The following is a 26,777-nucleotide window of genomic DNA, read 5'->3' on the forward strand; positions in this document are numbered from 1 at the left end:
AAAATAAAACGTAGTTAAACAATTCACAGTTATGGACAATAGAAACATTACAGCTTTGTAGCTAGACTCTTAACTCTATGCAAATCCTGGCATATATTCTAGAGTCCACTGTACAAGTGGAGATGTAGAGAAATCATATACGCAGTTTGAAGAATGTATATTGCATAAATTACAAATGGGAGAAAGATGTTATGAAAATAATAATGTATTTGCAATTGGAAAGTTAAGAAGCCTGTTAGAGATTCCAGATCCTGTTCCTGGATCCTCTTGTAAGCATTTCTATTGTTGTTGTTTAGTTGTTTAGTCGTGTTCGACTCTTCGTGACCCCATGGACCATAGCACGCCAGGCACTCCTGTCTTGCACTGCCTCCCGCAGTTTGGTCAAACTCATGTTCGTAGCTTCGAGAACATTGTCCAACCATCTCGTCCTCTGTGGTCCCCTTCTCCTAGTGCCCTCCATCTTTCCCAACATCAGGGTCTTTTCCAAGGATTCTTCTCTTCTCATGAGGTGGCCAAAGTATTGGAGCATTTCTATTACTCTGCCTTTTAAATGTAAAACTTTAACCTAATGTGCATCTTGAATCATATAAGCCATAGAACAAACCCTTGTTACAAACAGCAATGTCAGTTCTCTTATCATGGGACTAAGCAACGTGAACCACACAATTATGGGCTTTTTCACCTGCACAACCTCTAACATGATATATGCCATCATCTGCCAACAATGCAATCTGCCAACCATTTATGTCGACGAGACAGATCAGTTTCTATGCCAAAGGATAAATGGATAGAAATATGATATTAAAAATGAGAGGACTCAGAGAACTCTTCTGAGTTGTGGGGGAGAATTTCAATTTCCCCAGCATATTATGTAGTGGAACAAAGTGCCCAACCTGAGAAGAGAGTTCTGGAATTTGGGAACCATGACTGATAAGGCTCTATCCATAGCCCCCTTCCCTCCTACCTTACACTGGAAAACATGGGTCACAAAGCAGGACCTCAAGTGACAACTGCAGCGTGGACAGGTTCATATGAGGGAAGGCTATCTTTCAAATACCCTGCACCTCGACCATGCAGGCACCAACATTCCATATTATGTCTAGAAACCAGATGGAAGTCCATGCGAGACTTTGAACACAGATGTAATATGATCAAAGAGGTAGGTCTGAGTTAATAATCTATCCGACACGTTCTGGACTAGCTACAGGCTTCCAAAGGTGTTTCAGAGGCAGCCCCATATAAAGCATGTTATAACTTATTAGCTATAAGCAGCAATATTTTCTTTTCCCAGTTTGCAGCTGGCATACAAGCACCCCTGGCTGTAGATGCCACCTGGACACCCAGGAGCAGAGCTGGACCAGGAAGCCAAAATCAGCAAACACAGTCCTTAGGGGAAAGTGTAGTCCTATCCAGAACAGCCCAAATACCAAACTCCAACTGCATTGGCAGCATCACAAAGCCCAACTTATTTGTTACGTGATACCATGTAGTTGTCACAGTCACACCATGATTCCCGGATTGGCTGAAATCGAACACTTTCAACCTTTTATATATATATATATATATAAAAAGCACCAAAGCAGCAGCAAATCTGGGAAACAATTGCTATGAATGCATGAAAAGCTTGACCCCTGCCCTCCATTGCAACTTTCACACTAAGAATCAAACATTTCAAAATTCTGACATAGCACTAGTCACTATACAGTGGTTGTTGATTAAATCAGATCACGCCATTAGTTTTTTTCCCCTAAAAGCAACAGAAGCTTGTTGACAAGTTAGCCTAAAAACTGCAGTGGTGAGAACAGGGTGGCTCTTAAATTGGGATATATTGTTGGCAATCCTGTCAGTTTTATTATATATTTTCAATTATGTAGTTAATCTGCGGTGGTGGAAATGTTAGTGGATTATTGGCTTGTAACACTGATTAAAGACAGTTAAAAACAAGAGTAAAGCAGTTGGGGTTGTGTCCAGCTGAATCCCACAGTAGGCCCACTGAAATAACTGGACTTGCTTTAGTCATGACTAATTTACGTTCATTGATTTCAGTGCATCTACTCTTAAGTATAACTTCATTGGATAGCTCCCTACATTTGTAACTGGGATTTTGCTGCAGATGGAGAGTACATGTGTCATCCAGTGGTTTTAGCACTGATCTTGACAGCCTGCTGAAGAACCCTGAATGTTCCACAGTGCATGGCTTCATGCGTAAAACTGCATAGTTGAAACCGGAGGGTAGTCTGACATTTCCTTTTGACTCAAGATTTTAACTACATGAACCAAATCTCCCTAACGGATTTATGCTACTGTCTCTAACAATGGAGGATTTATGGGATTTGCTTGACAGCATTCCAGAGATTGCACTTATCATATCACTTCGCAGATACTCTGTGGGTGCATTGGAATCCTCTTTAATAACAGTATTTATTGGTTTAGCATTTGTAGCCTCTTCTGGCATTCACATTCATTTTGAATTTCATTGTATTTTTTTTTACTGTTTTTCAGCATATGCACACATCCACACATGCATTCGTGGTGATCTTTTGCTTCTTTTGGATCAGGCAGTAAATTGCATGTTGGATCACAGGACAGCATGCAGTTCGCCCTAAGCATATAATCAGAACTAGTTAGTCTCAACAGCTGTATGGCAAGCATGGATTCAGCAGACAAAGAATTTTCTGGCGTAGAGATGTAGTAATGGGAATAGCTTCACCTGCTGAAGTCCGATTTATCATGCAGCTGTTAAAGGCATATGAGCCCCCTCCCAGCAAAAAAGCTTGCTAACTGGAATATCCTTGTTTTCTGGATCTTAATCAGATTCATCCCTTCCACTTCCACTCTTTTCTTTATAACACTCACCCAATGGAAACTAATATTGGGTTCCCTAAAGTATAATGGGCAGTTGCTTCTCTGTGCTTCATTCAGCCTTGGCTCCATCCCATCCTAGTGTTCTCAAACCAATAAAACTTGCGTTTGGTGAACCATGAAGAAGTGGTCAAAGCAACACATTGTGTTTTCGTTGCTGTGGGGGAGGGGGCTGTAATGTGTTTCTTGTGTCCAAAATCATCTTTAGAAGTAAAGACAAATTTGGACTCAGTTTACCTCTTTCAGAATTGCGTGCTTAATGTATTATGATAAAAAACGCATGTTCTAGCATCATTAGTTCCACATAAGCAAATCGGAGGCCCCAGGGTTTTCCTCTGGAAGAACTTGAATGCCCATGGTTTGACAGTGTCCTGTCTCTTTTGGTGTTTGTTGAACAGCCAAACATTTTAACGGCAATTGTAAAGCACTGGATAACTGAATTATTTGGAAATACTGTAGAAGAGAACATCACGGAGTAATTTGAATTACTTGGAAATATAATTATACTTAATATTGGGTTTTTAGTAGAATAACCCAACAGGATAACACTTTGTGTAGATGTGAGCCATGGAAGTACATACGTCAGAGCCAATAAAGTCTCGTTATGCATTTGCGTGGCTCTTTATAGGAAGACCAGAAAATCTGCTGTGACATCTTACGTCTCAACCAACTGGTTTACTGCAGCATGCACAACTGATTATGTTGCCTAAAACAGCTCTGATTACAACAATCTAACTAGACTTTAATACAGCACAGAACCTTTGGTTGTTGTTTAACAACAGTCACCCAATTAATTAGAAGAATGGCAGCTGTATGCCTTGTATTTTGTAGTATGTGCCATATTTCTTACTTATTATAATAGCTACAAACCAAAATAGATAAATGTTAGAAACTCTGGATTCTAATACTGTATATTGCAGCAAACTGACCTTTGCAAATTCATTAAAACACACACACACACACAACCAACCATACTTGTCTTCCCTCGGCAAGGTTTTTGTGAAAGTTTGATGTGTTACCGTAATCTCTTATTCAGAGCCTTCATTTCAGTTTATATAACTTAAATGACCCTTACCACATTTGTGTCCACACAGGGGCTCATTGTGTTTATCCAACTGCTGTGATGTCATCATATGGAGGGAGACGTCACTGATTTATAGCTGGCATTGCTGCAGAAATTAGGTTCTAATGTAATTTTGGCTGGTGCTATGTCTAAAGGTGGATGAATCTGATACTTTTGGTTTTGCTCAGTTTCCTGATCACCACATTTCTGCATCTGTTTGCTTCCTTTAAAAAAAATATGTCATCACAAAATTATCTGCATTTTGGTGCAAAGTTTTCCTAAAATGAACATTTTTGTATGCATTCATTTAATAAGCCCTTCAACCTTCTCTCCCCAGCATTTTTAGAAACTATGACTTCTACTTGATTAGCAAGTACAGCCACCAGGTGTGTAGGGTTGCCAGACTCAATAGAGGACAGGACTTCTGTGCCTTTAATTGCCCTGCTCTCCTTTGAGTCTGGAAACCTTAAAGAGAAACCAGCAGACCTTTTGTTTAATTTCCAAGCAAAGGGTCTGCTGGTTTCGCTTTAAGGTTTCCAGACTCAAAAGAGAGCAGGGCAATTAAAGGCACAGAAGTCCTGTCCTCTATTGAGTCTGGCAACCCTACAGGTGTGGTGGTGGGAGGAGCTGTTGCCTCACTGAGCAAGTAGAAGGTAGCCTGTTTTTGCATAGTAGAATGTAGATAAGGGCTTTAAAGGATTGTTTCTATCTTTCTGAATCAAGTAAGCCGTGATCTGGATGCTACTTGCATACCATATATATATATTGGTGTGCTCTTCAGTGGGCTATAAAAATGATATGTAGATCCTGTTCCACGGTATTTGCTTTAAAAAAAGAAAGCCAGATTCTAGCTTGTTCAAGAAAAAAACTTTATGATTAAATGCATCATTTTTCATAAGCATGCCGTTCTTCCTGAAGTTTTGTTTTGGTGAACTCTGGAAGCCCCTTTTCCGAATCCCCGTGCTTGAATTTACCCATTGTGCAGACATCTATCAAATGGGCCATCAGTAGCAGTAGACATGTGGTAGTACATCCAAGTTAAAAAATTTCCTTTGATTACTACAAATCCATAGAGCCCTTGGGTCCAGAGCTTCTACTGCAGCGCAGCTATTTGCAAATAGATTTTTATAGCACATTAGAGCTGGAGGAGAGTCCAAAGAAAATAGTCTTTTTCAATATTAGAACCAGCTGTGACTTTCTTGTGCGGATGACTCATTCATATTTTTTATGGGGTGGGAGAACCAGGCAAAGGACACACAGAGTCTTATTCAAGACGTTGTTTGTTTTTGCAAAGGGTATCCTAGCCACAAGCCAACTTGATCATACCAATGTGCAACTCCGTGTTTATTTAAAGCACTTTCTTTTTTCTTTCAACAGTTCCAGTTATAAAAACAGAACCCACTGACGACTATGAGCCTGCTCAAACCTGTGGACCAAGGAACCAAGGATTAAGCCCTCTCTCCAAGCCATACTACAGCCAGCAGATCATGATGCCTCCTGATCCTGGCTCGTGCCTTGTGACTGGCTTCACTTCCTGTCAGCAGAGAAATGCTGTGATGTCATCGTCTCCCAGCTCAAGTCCCAAGCTGCATGATCTTTCCTCTCCTGCTTACAAGTGCATCACCAACCCAGGCCACAGCCACCTAGGACTTCAGCAGACGGTTGGAGGTGTCCCCACCATACAGGAAGTGCCAAGGTCTATAGTTGTGCATCCAAGCTCTCCAGATCAGTCATCTCACATCATGCTGCAGCCGCAGGTGAGTCAACATCTGAGCAGTAGCTGTTCCCTTGGTTACCAACAAACACTCTATCCCAACAGTCCCTCCTCTCCAGTTCCATCTGTAACCCAAGAGCCAACCTATTTGCAGTCCTGCAGTCCAACTCGCTCATCCGTAATGGGTCAGCAGCAACTGCCGAATGTTCAAAGAAATGAATCTCCAGCAAATCAGCCACTGCCGTTGCCCGAGTTGCATGAGGACAGTAATCATAATTTGGCCCCTATTCCTGTAACGATCAAGCGAGAACGCGAGGAATTGGACCAGTTATACCTGGACGATGGTAAGTCTCCTGCAGATGTAGAGGTTTATGTTCAGCCATTTTTGATGTGCCATTGAGTTCTTTTAACCTCCTGAAGCGTTCTGATGGGGGAAGCTGCCCGTTAACAGCTTTGTGGAGTGTTGCCGAATTTTGCTCGAGTGACAACTGGACGGGAAAGATTTCTTTAGTGTCATCAGCAATAATGAAAGCGCATAATCTAAACGTTTAAATGCTGTTAGTCATTGCCAAAGTATCTGCATGTCCAACAGCTACATTGCAATAATCTTAACCATATGGTCTTGGCTTATATCTATGCCAGTGGCTTGCAGAATGGCACTGAGAGGAGCTGATTTGGAATTGATCCACTGCCTGTCATATCCTGCAGGTTGAAATGCGCAGGTCTGCTATCTGGAATTAATTGATAAAACTGCTCCGTTTCAGCTAAGAAAGTCGAAATTATAAATCAAATCATGACTTTCACTCTTCGACATCTGAAGTTAAGGCGGCTTCACCAGTCACATCTCCAGTTTCCTTACTTTCTGTTGTAAATGTGTAGCTGGCTAATACACACACTGCACGCACCACTGCAGTGTTAAAATGCTACAATGAGTTTGTCAAACTCCAAGAGATTTATTCCTTCATAGCAACAAAGGGCAAAATCTGGAATTTTATTAACTCACTGAATGCCAATGTGGTGTTTACAGCCCTGGTAGTTCATATGAACTTGCACCTTATTTAATAAATGAGGCCCACTTCAGTGACACAAAACATTATATAAATCCACCATGGTATAGAAAGACCTTTGAACAGATCCCGTTTTTAAAGTAATTGTTCCACTTAAACTATGAATCTGATTGTCTTGTGGGGCAAAGCAATGACAATTTATTTTATTTTTTTAATGAAGTACTTTATTAATTCTCCTCCTGAATTCTTTATTAAAAGTCTGAATTTTTAAGCTTGAGCAATATTATGTTATCTGGTTGTGTAACAACCTGTTCAGATATGTTACAGATCTGAGGGGGGTGGGAATCCAAAGGTAATTGACTCAATCAAAAATATTCTATGACTAATACCAAACTTCTCCACCACTGGAATTTATATGGCACTCATGCGGACAATGCACATTTTAATCATGCAATTAATTTAATCAAAAGGAAAAATCCTAAGAAAACCCTTGGGTTTGCATGATTTTATATCAAGGTATATGAGGATTACCTTACACTTTTTAATGCATTTCTTCCTTCAAAAAAGCAGGAAAATGGCACTTTCTGGAATCTTCCACCAGAAGGTTGGCTCTCTTTTTTTTAGATGGTGTTTAATCAAATTATCAAATTGCACCAAAGTGAGACACTTTCAGATATGTGAAAATCATGCACATCCATATAGAATCCACACCACCTGTCTTCTGTAAGATATTTCTAAAACGGCTCAAAGTTTGTAGGACATTTCTCAATCAGGCAGAGCATTCCCTGTGGTTGACTTACAACCACACTTGCACTTGAAGCTGGCAGGTCTTTGGCCACTACCGTAGCAGAATGTCACCTTTCAAAAAATTTGTGCCTTGCAAAGTATGTGCGAACTCTCTAACTGTTCCTAATTTGCAAAGTCAAATTGGTCATTTTCAGTATCAAAGGAAGGTCATTTCCTACAGCAAATGCCATTCAATTGTGAAGTTATTTCCTACCATTAAAAACATCAAAGAAATTAATGGGGGTTATCAAGAAATGTTATCTTTGTGAGTGACAGTCAGCACCAACAGGAAGAAACTCCTGGAAAGTAACTGATGGTCCAACTTTTCTATGCTAAGAGATATTATTAGTCAGTGTTTCATTGAATGCACTGATAACGAATAATGTTTTGAAGGAAAAAACCAGCAGCCAAGTTACAATAGTCTTTCAAACCAGAGGCATTTATGTTCTAAACTTTTTAACTTTTAACTAATGTTGGCTTATTTCCATCTAAACTTTGGATGAACAACTCATAGGTTTGCCTAAAAGACAGCCTATGAATTCAGAAAATAAATAAATAACTCAGATTCTTCTGTGTGAGCTGCAATTAAATCAGGAAACCTTGAATAAGCCATAGATTCGCATTAACCAGGAGTTGAATCCAACAGTCTTGCACAACAGAACTACTCCTTCTCCTCCCCACTGTGTGCCCCCTACATACACCCCGAATCTGCTTCAGCACACGGATGAAGGAGGGGAAGTTATGTCATGTGAGCAGAGATTTTTCTCCTCATGCAGTTACTTCACTGGACACAACCCCTAGAAACCATGGTTATACTTTAGATCAAGCCAGTGTATTAAAAAAAAAAGCGGTTTGAGGTTGGTGTAATATCTTGCCTTGTTTGGGAGCTGGTAACCAACTCATGCCAAAATGGGCATCTCTGGTTTAGTCAAGACTTCCTGGTTTAAACATTTCACACAGCAGAGTAAGAACTAAAGAGGTTGCATGTTTATGTGAAAGATTCATACACATCTTGGAGTAACTAAGCCAAGGTATGATCATTTGAATGATATCTCTGATTCTTAATGGGAAACAATTTCCCAAAACGTTAAACAAAACCATTAAAAAGGTTACCTAAAATGCACATACTTTAAGTAAGATCTGTGAAGCCAATGGAAGTTGCTTCTAAGAATGTGTGCTGAAAATCATTGGTTTAAGCACTGTTGATCATCTCCCCACAATACTCCTTTACCCGAGGAACATTAATTTAATTATCTAAGGGATTTATGATTGGCTTCCTGAGATGTCCTCCACAAAGCAGCTTACAACATGTTTACAATATAAATCCAACTCATAAAGCTCATTTAAAATATGCAACTGACAACAATAATGATGTGAAAACCAGCAAAGAGACAATAATAATGTTTGGCCACCATCCAATAAGCAACCACTATTTATGACCCTGCATTGAAAGTTATAGAGACGAAATGTGTCTCCAAGGCCTGCTTCAAAGAGGTAGGGTCTGCCTGATGTTAATAGGAAATAAATTCCATAATTGCATGGTCACTGTTGAGAAGGCCCTGTTACCACAGCCCATCAAGGACAAAAGGCATTAACTTTCCCGCCCACAGCACCTCAGTACAAACTGAGTGTCATATTTGTCTCTGAAGTCAGAGTTACCTGAAACAATTTTGGGAAATGGAATCTGGGAACTAAAATGCTTGTTGCTCTTTTTTTTCATTGCACTGCGTATTTCTTTCCTCCTCTTTCTTTATAATTGAAGGCTTGGCTGGATGGTCTTATCTGTAAGAGGGATGGGAAACCTATGGGCCTCCTTTGTGGTTCAATTCCAGCTCCCAACAGCCCCAACCTTAAGGACAACAGGCAGGGATAATGGGAGTTGTCATCCAACATCAAATGGAGAGCCACAGATTCCCCGCCCAATAGGTAGTCTCTGTCTGTCTGGGTGGGTGTAGAGAAAGAGAGAGGGAGATGATAAACAAAGAGGTGCCTGGATTTTTGATATATGGCTGACAGCAGGCATCAAAAGCACCTCATCAGCTCCCCTGCCCCAGTGCCATTCAGCTTCTGCCCCTTGTAGTTGTCTCTGTACAGCTGTGAGTTTTATAGCACTTTGCCCATGAATGCATACATTTCAATGGCTTTCTTTTTTTAAAAAAAAAAAAAAGATAAATTGGGAGTATTAAACTCTCGCGTAAGTATGTAAAAAAAGGTAAAAACCACAGGCAAAGTGTTATTGAAAGCTGCAGCCTAACCAGCCATTTTAAAGGTGTCTCTTAAAAATAACTTTTGCAGTAAAAGCTGTAACTTATGGAGGTAATATGAGCTATTGCTAATGTCCTTCCCATGAATTGCTTACTCTGTCGAACTGTTAGATGTCTGACGTGTCCATATTTCTCCTATGCAGCATATATTAAATTCTGTTGCCTCTACACCATATGTTCGGGAAGGGCGGGGGTGTTATACGTATTTCAAATTTATATATAAATTTGAAATGCACATGATTTGGTCATATAGTTTATTTGAACAGGAACTATACCAGACAGAATTATTCTTGCGTTGAAATGTATCCTTTTTCATGCACCTCAGCTTTGTGATTAAAGTGATTGGCTCTCGAGGCCTTAGGTTTAGTCTGCTGCTGCCACAATTATGCCTTTTAAAAACTTCTGAGTGTGCTCACTGATTTCCAGTAGTCCAGATGTCATTAGAACAACATGCAGGTACTCTGCAAAGCCCAGTAATACTGTCAACACACCAGAGTGGATTTCAAGCTCCCTCTCTCCTCTCTTCCCCTCCCTCTCTTGGCCTAGTCTAGCAGCTCTGGAGGGGAAAACAAAAGGCTTTCCTTGTGGAAAGTTTTAGTAAATCTGGCTGAGTGCCTGGGTTGAGGACCCCTCCTCATTTATAATGATGATTGAAAGCGTACATACTACTGTGTTGAAACATGCTGGGTCGCTAACATTGGAGATGAAGGTTAGACGTGATGGGTAGGAGAGGAAAATATAGAACTCAAATAATTCATCAGGGTCAAACCTTTAATGTACCTAAATGTCTACATTTGAGTGGTGGACCATTAAATGAAACCACAATGGGTCAGGTCACAATATTAAGATTTCCTTTTTGGTCCAGCTACCAGCTTTGTGAAGGTTCTCTATATCTCTGTCCCTCTCTCCCCTACACCTTGAGGTGTCCCCAAGGTGGTGAAGTTACTTCGAATCTCTCAGGTCTCCTGGGTCTCCCTTGGGGTGGGGTATGGTGCTATATCAATGGTATTCCCATTTTCATAAAAATTTATGTACAGGTAGGTAGCCGTGTTGGTCTGAGTCGAAGCAAAATAAAAAAAATTCCTTCAGTAGCACCTTAAAGACCAACTAAGTTTTTATTTTGGTATGAGCTTTCGTGTGCATGCACACTTCTTCAGATACCAAGAAGTGTGCATGCACACGAAAGAAGTGTGCATGCACACGAAAGCTCATACCAAAATATAAACTTAGTTGGTCTTTAAGGTGTTACTGAAGGAATTTTTTTATTTTGCATAAAATTTTATGGTCATGTGTTATATAACATGTTTTGTATATTCATTTGGTTTAGCTGGTCAGAATATAATTTGCCCATCTCTGTCTCATCCAGAGAGATGAACCAGAGTTTTAACTGGAGGGGGGGGGAGGAGGAGGAGTTTTTCCACAATGTTATACAGAAAGAAGTTACATAAATTGATAGCATTCAATACGGGGAGCAAAGGAGCATCTAAGATAATGTCAAGGATTTGTACCTGCTCAGTAGACTGGATAATGATGGTGTCGATAGATACAGGAAGCACCCGAGAAGAAGGCTTAGAAATAAAAGGTGAGCATGCTAAGTTAGAAAAGGCTCTCTTTGACATCAGCTCTAAGGCAATGGTTTTCAAACTACGACCTGCAAAGTTCCACAATGCAAAGACTTTTGATGATGGACAAACAGGAGGATGCTGGGGCAGGTGTTCTTACGGGATAAGGGCTAACTTCAGCACACCACACATGGTAATATGTTAGTAGAGAAAGATAGGAACAAGTGCGCTGCGACTTACAGCCCTGTAGAATCCTGTTCCTTTTGCACTAAACATTTTAATTAAGTGACTGTGCTCAACCTCATGACATTCAGTGCCAGCTCTGCCTTTTAGCCCAAATTTGTCTTGTGCAAACAAATGGAAAGACCAACGACAGTCACTTCCACATTTCAAGCCACTTGTTTCCTTCCACAACAACATTCCAAATAGAAAGGATTTTTAAAAAAATAACTGCAATTTTGCTCAGTGGATAAGGCCCTGCTGTGCATAAGTTATAGTAACGTTTGTTTGCTTATAAGCCTGGGCTGGTGCCAAAGAAAATTTACATTGTGCAGAAGCAGAGCCTTCTGTCCCGAGAAAGCATTGTTCAGATGCTCGCATTCATCACTGGAATATGATATTAGCTTGAAATATTTCTGGGGAGCGTCACCCGAGAGCTGTGCAGTGTTGGCAGATCAATCCACAGCCACTGTGGGAGCTGCTTAAACTCTTGTTACTCTAATGACCTGGCCTGTCTTTGCAAAAAAAAAAAATGCTTCTGGAGAATTTTTCTCTCTTTCAAAATTAGGCCTAGAGCCAAGGTGGGGCCAGTTGTCTCTTTCATCAGGATTTTGGCCATTCCTGACTATTGCATAAGTTTTGCTAATGTAGTGAGGGAAAGTAGTCCTGGTGGCATACTGTTTTATGAAGATACTACACTTGATCTTAGCCAAAAGGCCTGAGTGGAAGGAAAGATGGGTTCTTAGGTTCAAGAACACTTTTACAGTGCCATGAAGTAGCTGGTGCGTTGATGTCTTTAGCCATTCTGAAACCTGTGGGCTAGGGGGTTAGTTTCTTCTGGATCAAGGCTGGTAACCTCAGACCCTCCAAGTGTCCCTATTTTCCCGGGACAGACCCAGATTGACAGAAGCCACCCTGGTTTCTGATTTGATCCCGGAATCTTTCCCTTAGGATGTCCCAATTTTCATCAGCAAACTGTGGGAGGGTATGGTAGGACACCACTATTTTCATTGGAGGGAATGGAGTTATGCGACCCCCTGAGCCAAGGAGATAAGTAACTGTTCAACCTTTAGATGACACCTGAAGGCAGCCCTGTATAGGGAAGTTATTTCATGTTTTATTATGTCTTAATACGTGTTGAAAGCTGCCCAGAGTGGTTGGGGGAACCCAGTCAAATGGGTGGAGTATAAATAATAAAATTATTAGTATTACTGTGGAATAAAAAGGTAAAGGGACCCCTGACCATTAGGTCCAGTCGTGACCGACTCTGGGGTTGCGCGCTCAACTCACATTATTGGCCGAGGGAGCCGGCGTATAGCTTCCAGGTCATGTGGCCAGCATGACTAGGCCGCTTATGGCAAACCAGAGCAGCACATGGAAACGCCGTTTACCTTCCCGCTGTAGCGGTTCCTATTTATCTACTTGCATTTTGACGTGCTTTTGAACTGCTAGGTTGGCAGGAGCTGGGACCAAGCAACGGGAGCTCACCCCGTCACAGGGATTCGAACCGCCGACCTTCTGATCGGCAAGCCCTAGGCTCAGTGGTTTAACCACAGCGCCACCTGGGTCCCCGGGAGGGTATGGTAGGACACCACTATTTTCATTGCAGGGAATGGAGTTATGCGACCCCCTGAGCCAAGGAGATAAGTAACTGTTCAACCTTTAGATGACACCTGAAGGCAGCCCTGTATAGGGAAGTTATTTCATGTTTTATTATGTCTTAATACGTGTTGAAAGCTGCCCAGAGTGGTTGGGGGAACCCAGTCAAATGGGTGGAGTATAAATAATAAAATTATTAGTATTACTATGGAATAGGAAGCCCCTATTTCCAACAGAGAAATGTTGGAGTGTGTGTGTAATCTGTTTTGGATTAGGGCGCAATGCAAACAATCGCTAGGTAATACCGTGTTTCTCATATTTTAAGGCATCCCCAAAAAATAAGCCATGACAGGATTTCTAAGGGTTGGTGAAAAATAAGACATACCCCGAAAATAAGCCATGTCGTGTAGCCCCGACCGAGCGAGAGGCGAAGGCGCGGGACCCAGCAGGAGCTCCCTGCCTGCTTCCCCGAGCCGTCGCGCATCGGGGGACAGAGCCGAAGATCGGAGGGCGCTCCTTGCTGGGCTTGACAAGCCCGGCAAACAGCGCCCGCCGATCTTCGGACCTGTGCTGTGTGACAGGCAGGGGTGGGGGGAAGCGGAGATCGTTCTCCGCTCTCCCCCCACCCCCGCCTGTCACCAAAGATCGGCGGGCGCTCCTTGCTGGGCTTGACAAGCCCGGCAAACAGCGCCCGCCGATCTTCGGACCTGTCCTGTGTGACAGGCGGGGGTGGGGGGGGAAGCGGAGATCGTTCTCCGCTCTCCCCCCACCCCCGCCTGTCACCAAAGATCGGCGGGCGCTGTTTGCTGGGCTTGACAAGCCCGGCAAACAGCGCCCGCCGATCTTCGGACCTGTCCTGTGTGACAGGCGGGGGTGGGGGGGAAGCGGAGATCGTTCTCCGCTCTCCCCCCACCCCCGCCTGTCACCAAAGATCGGCGGGCACTGTTTGCTGGGCTTGACAAGCCCGGCAAACAGCGCCCGCCGATCTTCGGACCTGTCCTGTGTGACAGGTGGGGGTGGGGGGGGAAGCGGAGATCGTTCTCTGCTCTCCGCCCACCCCCGCCTGTCACCGAAGATCGGCGGGCGCTCCTAGCTGGGCTTGACAAGCCCGGCAAACAGCGCCCGCCGATCTTCGGCCCTGTGCTGTGTGACAGGCGGGGGTGGGCGAGAAGCGGAGATCGTTCTCCGCTCTCCCCCCACCCCCGCCTGTCACCAAAGATCGGCGGGCGCTCCTTGCTGGGCTTGACAAGCCCGGCAAACAGCGCCCGCCGACCTGTGCTGTGTGACAGGCGGGGGTGGGGGAGAAGCGGAGATCGTTCTCCGCTCTCCGCCCACCCCCGCCTGTCACCAAAGATCGGCGGGCGCTCCTTGCTGGGCTTGACAAGCCCGGCAAACAGCACCCGCCGACCTGTGCTGTGTGACAGGCGGGGGTGGGGGAGAAGCGGAGATCGTTCTCCGCTCTCCCCCCACCCCCGCCTGTCACCAAAGATCGGCGGGCACTGTTTGCTGGGCTTGACAAGCCCGGCAAACAGCGCCCGCCGATCTTCGGACCTGTCCTGTGTGACAGGTGGGGGTGGGGGGGGAAGCGGAGATCGTTCTCTGCTCTCCGCCCACCCCCGCCTGTCACCGAAGATCGGCGGGCGCTCCTAGCTGGGCTTGACAAGCCCGGCAAACAGCGCCCGCCGATCTTCGGCCCTGTGCTGTGTGACAGGCGGGGGTGGGCGAGAAGCGGAGATCGTTCTCCGCTCTCCCCCCACCCCCGCCTGTCACCAAAGATCGGCGGGCGCTCCTTGCTGGGCTTGACAAGCCCGGCAAACAGCGCCCGCCGACCTGTGCTGTGTGACAGGCGGGGGTGGGGGAGAAGCGGAGATCGTTCTCCGCTCTCCGCCCACCCCCGCCTGTCACCAAAGATCGGCGGGCGCTCCTTGCTGGGCTTGACAAGCCCGGCAAACAGCACCCGCCGACCTGTGCTGTGTGACAGGCGGGGGTGGGGGGGGAAGCGGAGATCGTTCTCTGCTCTCCGCCCACCCCCGCCTGTCACCGAAGATCGGCGGGCGCTCCTAGCTGGGCTTGACAAGCCCGGCAAACAGCGCCCGCCGATCTTCGGCCCTGTGCTGTGTGACAGGCGGGGGTGGGCGAGAAGCGGAGATCGTTCTCCGCTCTCCCCCCACCCCCGCCTGTCACCAAAGATCGGCGGGCGCTCCTTGCTGGGCTTGACAAGCCCGGCAAACAGCGCCCGCCGATCTTCGGACCTGTCCTGTGTGACAGGCGGGGGTGGGGGGGAAGCGGAGATCGTGCTCCGCTCTCCCCCCACCCCCGCCTGTCACCAAAGATCGGCGGGCGCTCCTTGCTGGGCTTGACAAGCCCGGCAAACAGCGCCCGCCGATCTTCGGACCTGTCCTGTGTGACAGGCGGGGGTGGGGGGGGAAGCGGAGATCGTTCTCCGCTCTCCCCCCACCCCCGCCTGTCACCAAAGATCGGCGGGCGCTCCTTGCTGGGCTTGACAAGCCCGGCAAACAGCGCCCGCCGATCTTCGGACCTGTCCTGTGTGACAGGCGGGGGTGGGGGGGAAGCGGAGATCGTTCTCCGCTCTCCCCCCACCCCCGCCTGTCACCAAAGATCGGCGGGCGCTCCTAGCTGGGCTTGACAAGCCCGGCAAACAGCGCCCGCCGACCTGTGCTGTGTGACAGGCGGGGGTGGGGGGGAAGCGGAGATCGTTCTCCGCTCTCCGCCCACCCCCGCCTGTCACCGAAGATCGGCGGGCGCTGTTTGCTGGGCTTGACAAGCCCGGCAAACAGCGCCTGCCGATCTTCGGACCTGTCCTGTGTGACAGGCGGGGGTGGGGGGGAAGCGGAGATCGTTCTCCGCTCTCCCCCCACCCCCGCCTGTCACCAAAGATCGGCGGGCGCTCCTTGCTGGGCTTGACAAGCCCGGCAAACAGCGCCCGCCGACCTTCGGACCTGTCCTGTGTGACAGGCGGGGGTGGGGGGGGAAGCGGAGATCGTTCTCCGCTCTCCCCCCACCCCCACCTGTCACCAAAGATCGGCGGGCGCTCCTTGCTGGGCTTGACAAGCCCGGCAAACAGCGCCTGCCGATCTTCGGACCTGTCCTGTGTGACAGGCGGGGGTGGGGGAGAAGCGGAGATCGTTCTCCGCTCTCCGCCCACCCCCGCCTGTCACCGAAGATCGGCGGGCGCTCCTAGCTGGGCTTGACAAGCCCGGCAAACAGCGCCCGCCGACCTGTGCTGTGTGGCAGGCGGGGTGGGGGGGAAGCGGAGATCGTTCTCCGCTCTCCGCCCACCCCCGCCTGTCACCGAAGATCGGCGGGCGCTGTTTGCTGGGCTTGACAAGCCCGGCAAACAGCGCCCGCCGATCTTCGGACCTGTCCTGTGTGACAGGCGGGGGTGGGGGGGAAGCGGAGATCGTTCTCCGCTCTCCCCCCACCCCCGCCTGTCACCAAAGATCGGCGGGCGCTCCTTGCTGGGCTTGACAAGCCCGGCAAACAGCGCCCGCCGATCTTCGGACCTGTCCTGTGTGACAGGGGGGGTGGGGGGGAAGCGGAGATCGTGCTCCGCTCTCCCCCCACCCCCGCCTGTCACCAAAGATCGGCGGGCGCTGTTTGCTGGGCTTGACAAGCCCGGCAAACAGCGCCCGCCGATCTTCGGCCCTGTGCTGTGTGACAGGCGGGGGTGGGGGAGAAGCGGAGATCGTTCTCCGCTCTCCCCCCATCCCCGCCTGTCACCGAAGATCGGCGGGCGCTCCTTGCTGGGCTTGACAAGCCCGGCAAACAGCGCCCGCGTGCACTTTATTAAAAAATAAGACATCCCTCAAAAATAAGCCATGTCGTGTTTTTTTGAAGAAAAAATTAATATAAGACATGACTTATAATATGAGAAACACGGTAGGCAAAACTGTAAAGAGATGTACTGGCAGTGGCTGAGTCCAGGAAGGTGGTCTGTGGAGCTGTGAACAGCTGCAGGGGATGTGGGAGACACCCAGGTGGTTGGAGGAACCCAGGAAGGAGGAGACAACTGAGAAGGCAGATAAAAGCTGACAAATAGATTGAAGTTGAGAAGGACAAGGAATCTGGAAGGGCAAAGCAAGAAACCGGAAACAGAGGTGGCAGAAATGGAATGCTTTGCTGAAAAGTAACTTATAATCGTCTTTGTTGCACAGATAGCATGGTCTGCAATGTGCAGGAGCCATATTTATATAGGAAAGTGCAGGATTTGCTGAAGCCGAAAACAGCTCAAATATACCAAGAGTAGTGTGAGTAGGGGATGGTATAATCTGACACCAACCCTAACATTTGTGACTGGTAGAGATGGGTGAATCCAACAATTAAGTTCCTAAATTCACCTCTCCACATTTCAGTTTGCAATTATTATTTTTGAAGAGGCCTCATGAAAATTCACCGGCGTTTTAGTTCAAATTTCTCTTGATGTTCACATTTTTGTAATCTGTTTTGCCTAATGTACACATTTTTGCAAAGCAGTTTCCCCTAAAATACAGGATGTTTGTTTGTTATTTTTACTATGTGTGCGTTTCTTTTGCACACTTTACCCCATTATATGCATTTTTGGCTCTGGTTGATGGTAGACCTTGAGGTCCCAGAACAAATGCATCCAACTAGCCAGAGGTCTACCTACAACTGCTGCACAGCGTTGCTGCTTTACCGTCTTAACATACAGGTATTTTTGCCAATCAATGTTAATTTGACTAGCACCTTTTTTATATTCCTAGTATAAATACTGCTGAGAACATTTCTTCTCAATTACTTGAAAGATGCTGTGTGGTAATGCTAGTATGTACCTGTAAAACACATTCCATGATCTTTCTGAATACTGTATTCTGCAAATATTTATTGGGTAGCATTTCTAAGAAAGGTGAGACAAGGCAATGAAACATTTCTAAAGCAGTACTCCAGGTAATAGCTCCGAAATACAGTTTCAGAATGCTCAGGAACATTCAGCACAGTAACTAAGCCCTTTTCCTATCTATTCATCTGTTCCCCTTTTTCTTTTTTAATGGAAAACACAATGCCACATTAAATTTCTCTACCGTTGTTAATTAATATGAGTTTAATCTTTGTGCTGTTCCATAACCTAATCTTAGACTACACTGCATGCTTGACATCGTTCTCACCTTACAGTGTCTGGACTATGTATTAAGAACTGTTTCAGACTATCAATCTTTGTAATCTTGAAAAAACTATTGTAGCCAACACTCTATTAATTTGAAATGTGTTCACTTGACCTGAAGGGAGCTTGTATCACATTTCAAATGATAATGCGTATGAATCAATTTAGTGTGTTCAATATACTCTATGAAGGTTGATTATTAATAATGATATAAAAAGAACTGTTAACAACAAAATGTGTCCTGGAGACTATTAGTGCTCACTACAGTGCAACAATCCTCTTGATTTGCATGGCATTCTTAGGATTTTCCGGCACTTCAAAATAAACATTACCTGCTGGGAGCTTATACTAGGACAGGGGAGAATTTTGATTCAGTTTTCATTTAAAAGCAAGCCTCCCTGATTTGCACTTTTCAAAACATTAGAAGGACCAAAATGCAGCCATCATTTGAAATTTGAACTTCTCTGAATTTTGTCATTCAGTTCCTCTACCTAGCAGTATGTTAATATATATATGGAGAAATAGCTTGCAAATGGGATTTTTCATGAGGATCTTAAAAAACAAAAAAGGGCAAAACCTCAAACTCACGTGAAAATGTGAAGAACTGAATTTAAGACTGGAAAAATGAGATACTGAGAGGAAGTGAAATTGGCAGATTCACCCACCCCTACCTCTATCCCATATTGCATCCTCTGATTTTAAGCAGTTTTCTAGGGTCCCAGGAAGAGGCTGTTTTATTTGATCTTTTTAAAACTTGAGATTTCAGGGGTTGAATTTGGAGCCGTCAGCTTGCAAATCATGTGCTCTACTACCACTGAACTATGATCCCTCCCATGATAGTGCGTTCCTGAAGCACTCAGCAGATTCTCTCAGTACTGCAAGATCCTCAGGAGAGGTCTGGGATGGGAAGGAGATTCAGCATGCACTTCAGTACTGTACAGCTCTGCTCCCATCTCCATTGTTATGTTTGCTAAATAAGACTGCCATTATCATGATGCTGTTATACAAATCTATGGTGCACCCACCCTGGGAGTACTATGTACAGTTCCAGTTACCATCCCTTAGAAAAGGAGCTTGTAGAGCTAGAAAAGATTCAGGAAAGGGCAACCAAAGTGGTCAAAGGGCTCATGCAACTCCCCTACCAGCAAAGGATGCAATATTTGGGGGCAGGGTCATTGAGTGGGGGAGAGAGGAGAATGTGAGTAAGGGGAGGCACAACAGAGATGTATGCAGGTATGCAGGATGTATCTAGAGAGACGGTTCCCCCTCCTCTTTCATAACACTGAAGCCCTAAGTCAGGGGTGCCCAAACTTTTCTCCAAGAGGGCCAGATTTGATGAAGTGAACATGCATGAGGGCCGACCAAACTTGTTGAGCTTTTTATAGGATTGAAGTTGTTGAGCTTTTTAAAAGGATTTGACCCCAATACATAAACTGCCACAGGGGCCAGATAAAACCGGTCGGGGGCCAGATTAGCCCCCCCCCATGGACTTTGGACCTGCTTGCCCTAAGTCATCAGATGAAGCTGAATACTGGGAGATTCTGGATAGAAAAAAGGAAGTACTTGCACAATGCAGAGTTGAGCCATGTTATTTGCTGCCACAAGTTCAGAGGTGGATTTAGGGGACCATGGCTGGTTCAGATGCACTGGGTCTGGAGCCTCAGAGGCATTGCTGGGACACTGCAACCAGAGGTGCTGGGTTGCCCCCAAGATGGGGGCTGGGGGCTGGCATATGTTGCATGATGCAGGAGGCGGAGCGTTCTGGAGGAACTGGTCACTGGACCTGTGGCATGCATGAGGTCGCCTGAAGATTGAGAGGGGCCAGCCCCATTAATGCAAATATTGAAGGTGCCAAGCTGCATTTGGCCCCCTAGAGTTCGTGTGCCTGGCTGCAACTATGATTCAGAATGGAGTACGAAAGGTAGAGGGGCACCACTAAAATCTGAGACTCCAAAGGATGTTCAAGGACACAACAGAAATCGTCAAAGCTGACGAAAAGTCCAGAGGTAGCATTATTATCAGTTTACAATGGGGTGGAACGTCCACAGGCTATGAAGGAGTTGCTCACAAATTTATTGACAGCTGCACGAATTAATATAGCTGTGAAATGGAAGGGGCAAGCAGAATATAAAATGGAAGAATGGTATAAAGAGGTGTGGGATGTAGCTATTAATGATAAATTAACATGCCATTAAGGTAAGACAAGGAATATGCAGGAGAAATTATTTTGAGGAGATATGGAGGGTGTTTGTAGAATTTGTACTGTTGAAATGGAAAGGGGTCAAACTATCGCAAGAGGTGTTGAAATTTTGGGAGGTTGGATAGTTACAATGGAATGGTCTCGGTGGTGGGGTGCACATTTTATTATTTATTATTATTATTATTATTATTATTATTATTATTATTATTATTATTACTTCTTTGTCAAAATAAATAAATAAATAAAAATAAACATTTGAGACTCCAAGGTCCATCACGGACAAGATGTAGTGATGGCCACCAACTGGCATGGCTCTAAAAGTTGGTTAGGCAAATTCATGGAGGATAAGGTTTTCCATGACTAGTGGTCATGATGGCTGTGTTATACCTCCAGTGCTAGAGGCAGCATGCCTTTGAATACCACTTGCTGAGGTTGACAGATGGGAGAGTTACTATTGCTCTCCTGTCCTGCTTGTGGGATTCCCATAAGCATTTAGCTGGCCATTGTACTAGATAGGCCTTTGTTCTGACCCAGCAAGGCTCTTATTATATGCTTAAGAGGTCATTGGTGGTATGTCCTGAAAGCCCTGCCTTTTGGAGTTTCCTCAAATTTCTCCAACTCCAGATTGGTGCAGTGACTGCTAGAAAGTAGGGCTTTGTGTGGCGGCTGCAAAGTTTGTCTGAAAACAGGTATGTTTAGGCTGTATCCTCACCTCATCCAAAAAGCCAGAAGAGCTGTTATTGCTTGTACAACAGCTCCCCACCTCCACTGCCAGTTTACATGAATTGAGGTTCAGGTCTGCACTCTCCAGAAATGCAGAGATCACAGGGAATGGATTGCAAAGGATTTTCCAAGCATTATATGTAATTCAGGAAAGCTTACAAGTGTTTTCATAATAGAAGTGAGGTTTGGGAATAGCATCAGATGGCTCAGGGTTATAAGAATAATAATACCAGTAGGTATTGCAACTGAATCTCAATGCAAAGTCAAAAAGACCAGATAGTCATCTTTCACAAAGTGGATAAGTCTGTAGGGATATAGTGGCGTGTGGAGTTGTTACCACTTTTATTTAAACGTAAGACTGGTTTCAAAGCTCAACCACAGAACAGATTGTCAGCTTATTATGAGAAATGGATATAAGGAGCCGCAGTCAGTGACTCGGAGTGCAGTACGTTTCTGCTTCTGCTTCTCCAGTTTCCCCAAATGTTCACAAGTTTCTTTATGGTTGTAAAATTTGAATTCATGTTGATCTTGACTATTTTTCTTACAAATGAAGGGAAAGAAAAATAGCATTTGCAAAGATTGAGATACCGTGTAATATAGTGGTTAGAGCTTAAAAAAACTGGGGCCAGAGAGACTCTGGTTCATGTATTCACCCACTATATCACAGGGTTGTTCTGAGAATAAAATGAGGGCGGTTCAGCTCCTGAGAAAGCAAGAACCTCCTACTGCACCAGGTCAATGGCCCATGTAGTCCTGCATCCTGTTCTCGCAATGGCCAACCAGATGCAGGACATTTGCCTCACATTACAAGAAATACAGGACATTTGCCTAACTACACTGTAAAACTAGGCTCTGCTGACCCTGGGCCTTGACTGATATTTTATCACACTCCTTTCTCCTTGGCTATTCCTTCCCTGAGGCTGCAATCATGGTCATATAACCTGGCAAGCTGTCGGAACTTAGAGTGGTATATATCAAACTCTATCTGAAAGGCTTGTTTTCCCTGCACCAGGCGTAGCCTGGCAGTAGCCCTGCTCCCGAACCGAGTTTGGATCTGGCATACTTTACACCAGCTTATTTTAGGCCGGTATAAACTACACATACTATACTTAGGATTGCTCCCGTAGTAGTGTGTAGGGGACGCAAGTTAGTCATGATGGGTATATATGTCTAAGCCTGAATTGACCCAGAACATTTTATTATAATTAGAGGGTAATGGTAATGATAATGATAATATTTCTACCCTGCCCATCTGGCTGGGTTTCCCCAGCCACTCTGTGCAGCTTAAAGCGCATTAAAAAAAAAACAGCGTCAAACATTAATAACTTCCCGATGCAGGGCTGCCTTCAGATGTCTTCTAAAAGTTGTGCTATTCTTTATCTCCTTGACATCTGATGGAAGGGCGTTCCACATGGAAGGGGCCCTTCTGATAATGCTCTCTGATTGGCTCCCTGTAACTTCACTTCTCACAGTAAGGGAACCGCCAGAAGACCCTCGGAGGAAGACCTCGGTGTCCTGTTCTTTATAGGAAAGCCCATATTAAATGCCAACATGAGTTTTAAGACTAGTTAATGGAAATGATTTAAGAAGTACTAATAAACTGCTTCCAAATTCCTGGGCTAGATCCAAGAAGTGGCTCACATGAGAATTGTGGCTTGCTTAATGGGTTGCTGGAAGGGACTGTTGGAGAAGATGCTTAAAGAAAAGCCTAATTAATGAATATGTGTCAAAATATTGCAGCAATGAATATTTTGCTGCAATTTGTAGATTGCTATCTGGTGTATGCCTCTAACGCTCATTTTTTTCATAATGGGGGTGTGCGTGGAACCCGGGCTAATACAAAAGAAACTGAAAGCAGAGAACATAACCACCCGCACAAGTTTTTAAAGCTATATTTAACTTTAATTGGGGGAAACACCTGCAGCAAGGAGTTTTCAGACTACGAAGTACCTCCAGACCAGAATTACCACAGTGCTGCATTTAAAACATTTATATATATATTTTAAAAGAAAGCTGCCTGACATAAGTCATAACCATTCACTTTAGTGCTATATGTGAGATAAATGAGCCTATAAGATAAAGAAGCATTAAAAAATATTCTAAACTTTTGTCGTTCTGAGATCTATAGTTCTATTATGTGAGAAATAATTAAGGATTGGGAAATGTCCTCCTTTGTGTGCCATTTCTGCAAAGTATGGCTCAAACCCAGAAACTGAATGAATGTGATGAACTTTTAAGTGGAAATGCAAAACAGGGTTTCGCTAGAGCGGGTTTTCATTCCATTTCCTGCTTCGGTATATTAGAGCTACAGAAATGCAACATAGTCTCAGGATTGCATCCAACACTGTGCAGATCTTTTCTTTTCTTCCCTTTCCCCCTTTTTGCAATATACATAAATCCAGTTGAGGCCAAACCTTTGGGCAGAAATGAAAGCGGAAACTTACCATCCTGTTTCCTGCTCCAACAAGTGAAGTGTGACTGCCAGCTTCCTTTGCTGTTACCTGGAGCCTTCTTTTAGAACTTGTTAGTGAGTATCAGACAACGAGCGATGATAGGCTGTGATGATAGGCTGTGATGCAGCACTGCAAATATACATGACTTGCCCATAGAAGCCTATTTTAATGTTCTAATCAGTGTGCTTTTTGCTTCTCGAAGTCCAATTCTGTCCCATGTCATTTTCCCCACTAGGTCTTTGGATAGGTTGCTTGGTATGGATCCTATTGGTGAGAGTTCATTTTGTTTAGGCACATCGTTGTCAGGGATAAAGTGAGACCCCCTAAAAGAAAACAGAGAATCAGCCAGTTACAGTGGTACCTCGGTTTACAAACACAATTGGTTCCGGAAGTCTGTACTTAACCTGAAGCATACTTAACCTGAAGCAAACTTTCCCATTGAAAGTAATGGAAAGTGGATTAATCTATTCCAGACGGTCTGCGGAGTACTGTACTTAAACTGAAGCGTACTTAACCCGAGGTATGAGTGTAATTGGTTCCGGAAGTCCATACTTAACCTGAAGCAAACTTTTGCATTGAAAGTAATGGAAAGTGGATTAATCCATTCTAGACAGGTCCGCGGAGTACTTAAACTGAAAATACTCAAACCAAGGCGTACTTAAACCGAGGTATGACTGTACTGTTCCTATCAGACTTCCAGGGCTGGTTTGAGGAGCCCTTAGACAAGAAACCCACAGTAGATCCTCTTCTCTCAGTTTTGATCCCCTCCCTAAGGAACTAAGAGCCCTGATGGGGCATCATGGGACTGGGAGCCCAGAGGGGTTTCCAACCACTCTAAGCACTCTGAACCAGCTATAGTTCCCATGATTCTTCGGTGGAAGCCCTGAATGTTAAGATGCCACAAAAGTGTTTTAAATGTATGGTGCGTATATTACCTGAACCTGGAGAACACTAGCTGACATTGATAGACATATCCTCTCTGAATTTGGCTCTAGTCTTCTATTAAAGCCATTAGGCTCCTGGCTATTGCCACCTCTTCTGGCAGCTAATTCTATAAATTAGTTGCGCATTGTCTGTTCCGAATTGTTCCAGCTCTTCAACATCCTTTTTAAAAGGTGGAGACCACTGTACTGTATGTAGTACAGTGGTACCTCAAGTTACAAACGCCTCAGGTTACGAACGCCTCAGGTTACAAGCTCCGCTAACCTGGAAGAGTTACCTCGAGTTGAGAACTTTGCCCCAGGATGAGAATGGAAATCGTGTGCCGGCGGCGCAGCGGCAGGAAGAGGCCCCATTAGCAAAAGCACAGCTCTAGTTAAGAACAGCTTCAGGTTAAGAATGGACCTCCGGAACGAAGTAAGTTCGTAACTAGAGGTACCACCTTATTCCAAATGCAGCTGTGCCATGTATTTGGTACAAACACATTGCAATTTGAGTCGCTTTGCATCACTGTCTGCAGCAGAGCAAGCTCCTCATCAGCCTGACAACTCAGCCTCTGGGTTCTTGCCAGCAACCTCTGGTGGGCTCTTCCCCACAATCTGGAAATCAGTGGCCTAGAAAATGTCAACAATAATATTGTTTAAAAATCTTCCAGTTTTTCCATGAAACTATGTGCTATTTATTTGAAATCTTTCTGAGTTCTGTAATATTTTTCTCCCAGAGTCATGGTAAAGAAAGGACATGAAAGCCTTAGCGTCTGAGTCACTTCTCCTTCCTTATCTGTCCTTTGGAGACATTAGCTAATCAAAGTTTGATACTCAGTACAATAGGACCAGTGCTCAGTGGCTCTTTCTGTTATCCTAACCAGCATGGAAACTTATTATTCCCATGGTCACAGCAGAGGGCTGGGTTTGCTTCTAACTTCACTGCCCTCGGCCTAGAGGGCTATCTTCGGCAAGCACAAATCTGATGCCGTATGTATGCCTCTGTTATCAGCTTCCAGAATAAATGTCTTCTTTCACCCCCCCCCTTCTTCTTTCCCACCCGATTCATGAAAATTTGTGCCCTGGGATGCTTCTCTATCAGGCCCTTGCAGCTGCTGTTGTTTTAGATACGGCAGGAAGCGGGTACCGGAAAACACTTAGTGCTCACGGCCCTCAGAAAAATCGAGAAATTCCTCTGGTTTTCTCAAGGCTCTGGCTCCAACGAAAGCCAGAGAGAGAGAGAGAGAGAGAGAGAGAGAGAGAGAGAGAGAGAGAGAGAGAGAGAGAGAGAGAGAGAGAGAGAGAGAGAAGAGAGAGAGAGAGAGGCCCTCAATCAGACAACTGTGTCTGGGCTGCAAATGTCAGAACTGAGGTTTTAGCCATCACCTTCTTGCAGGGTACTCCAGAGATATTTGATACGGCTGTGTAAATCATGAAGTACTTGGCGCTGAGAAAAAAGTTCCACTTCAGTTAACATTGCAGAAGTGGGACTGACACGTGTGCAGCCAGCACAAGCAGAGATGTCTGCGTACACACTTTTCAGCCAGCTGGGGAAAGCCCCCCCTTTTTTTTCTTAAATTTCCCCGGGGACAGGGCCTTCTATAAAGCCACTCCGTTTAATGCTATCGCTTTCTCATGCCCAATGTACGCATAAAAGCACATTGCCTCCAAGGTTTGTTCACTGCGTTTCTGTAAATGCTTTTAGCAGCACCTGGAAGGGGGGGAGGGGGAGAAGGGGGGAAGGGGGAGAAGCATTTGGCCAAGGAGGCCGACAGAAAATAGAGAGCAAACTCAGTGAAACTCAAAACGGCATTCTGATATTTCTTTGTTTGAAGTCAGGAGAATAGGATGCCGCCTTATCTGTTTTCTCCAGCAATGTTTAGGAGGGCTGAAGCACATAAAACATACAGGAAAATAAAGCAATTGGCTGTACGTTTTTTAAAGTAGCCAAGGTTTTCTTTTAAAAAAAACCACAGACATTATACATACATATAGTATATCAATTTCAGATTCCCCTCCCCTCTCATATACTAAATAGTTGCTTATTTCAAAATAAGGTCCTAGGAGCCACCTCAGAGCTGATAAAGAGGGAGTCAGCCCACAGCCACCAGCAGTGAAGAGCACAATTCTCTCTCTCTCTCTCTCTCTCTCTCTCACACACACACACACACACACACACACACACACAGACAGCCCACATTGCTTGTCTAAGCTTGCCCCCAGTCTCCCGAAATTAATGGATACTGTGTGACAGAGCAGTGC

The 26,777-nt window shown here is 45.0% G+C and overlaps 1 protein-coding gene across 4 annotated transcripts in view; it reads left to right on the plus strand.

Moving 5' to 3' along the window:
* Positions 1-26,777, plus strand: part of NFATC1 (nuclear factor of activated T cells 1) — a 140,887-nt gene that overhangs the window by 95,158 nt on the left and 18,952 nt on the right. For 2 of the 4 annotated variants that reach the window (XM_035126468.2, XM_035126466.2), the window contains exon 9: positions 5,303-10,845. In XM_035126468.2, the coding sequence (XP_034982359.1) occupies positions 5,303-6,039 (737 nt within the window). In that variant the 3' untranslated portion in view covers positions 6,040-10,845. Of the gene's footprint in view, positions 1-5,302; positions 10,846-26,777 lie in introns of those variants that run through there. The other 2 variants (XM_035126467.2, XM_035126469.2) reach the window with 2 other exon arrangements.

The sequence above is a fragment of the Zootoca vivipara genome, chromosome 8, assembly GCF_963506605.1.
Source record: "Zootoca vivipara chromosome 8, rZooViv1.1, whole genome shotgun sequence".
In the NCBI taxonomy this organism is placed as follows: domain Eukaryota; kingdom Metazoa; phylum Chordata; class Lepidosauria; order Squamata; family Lacertidae; genus Zootoca; species Zootoca vivipara.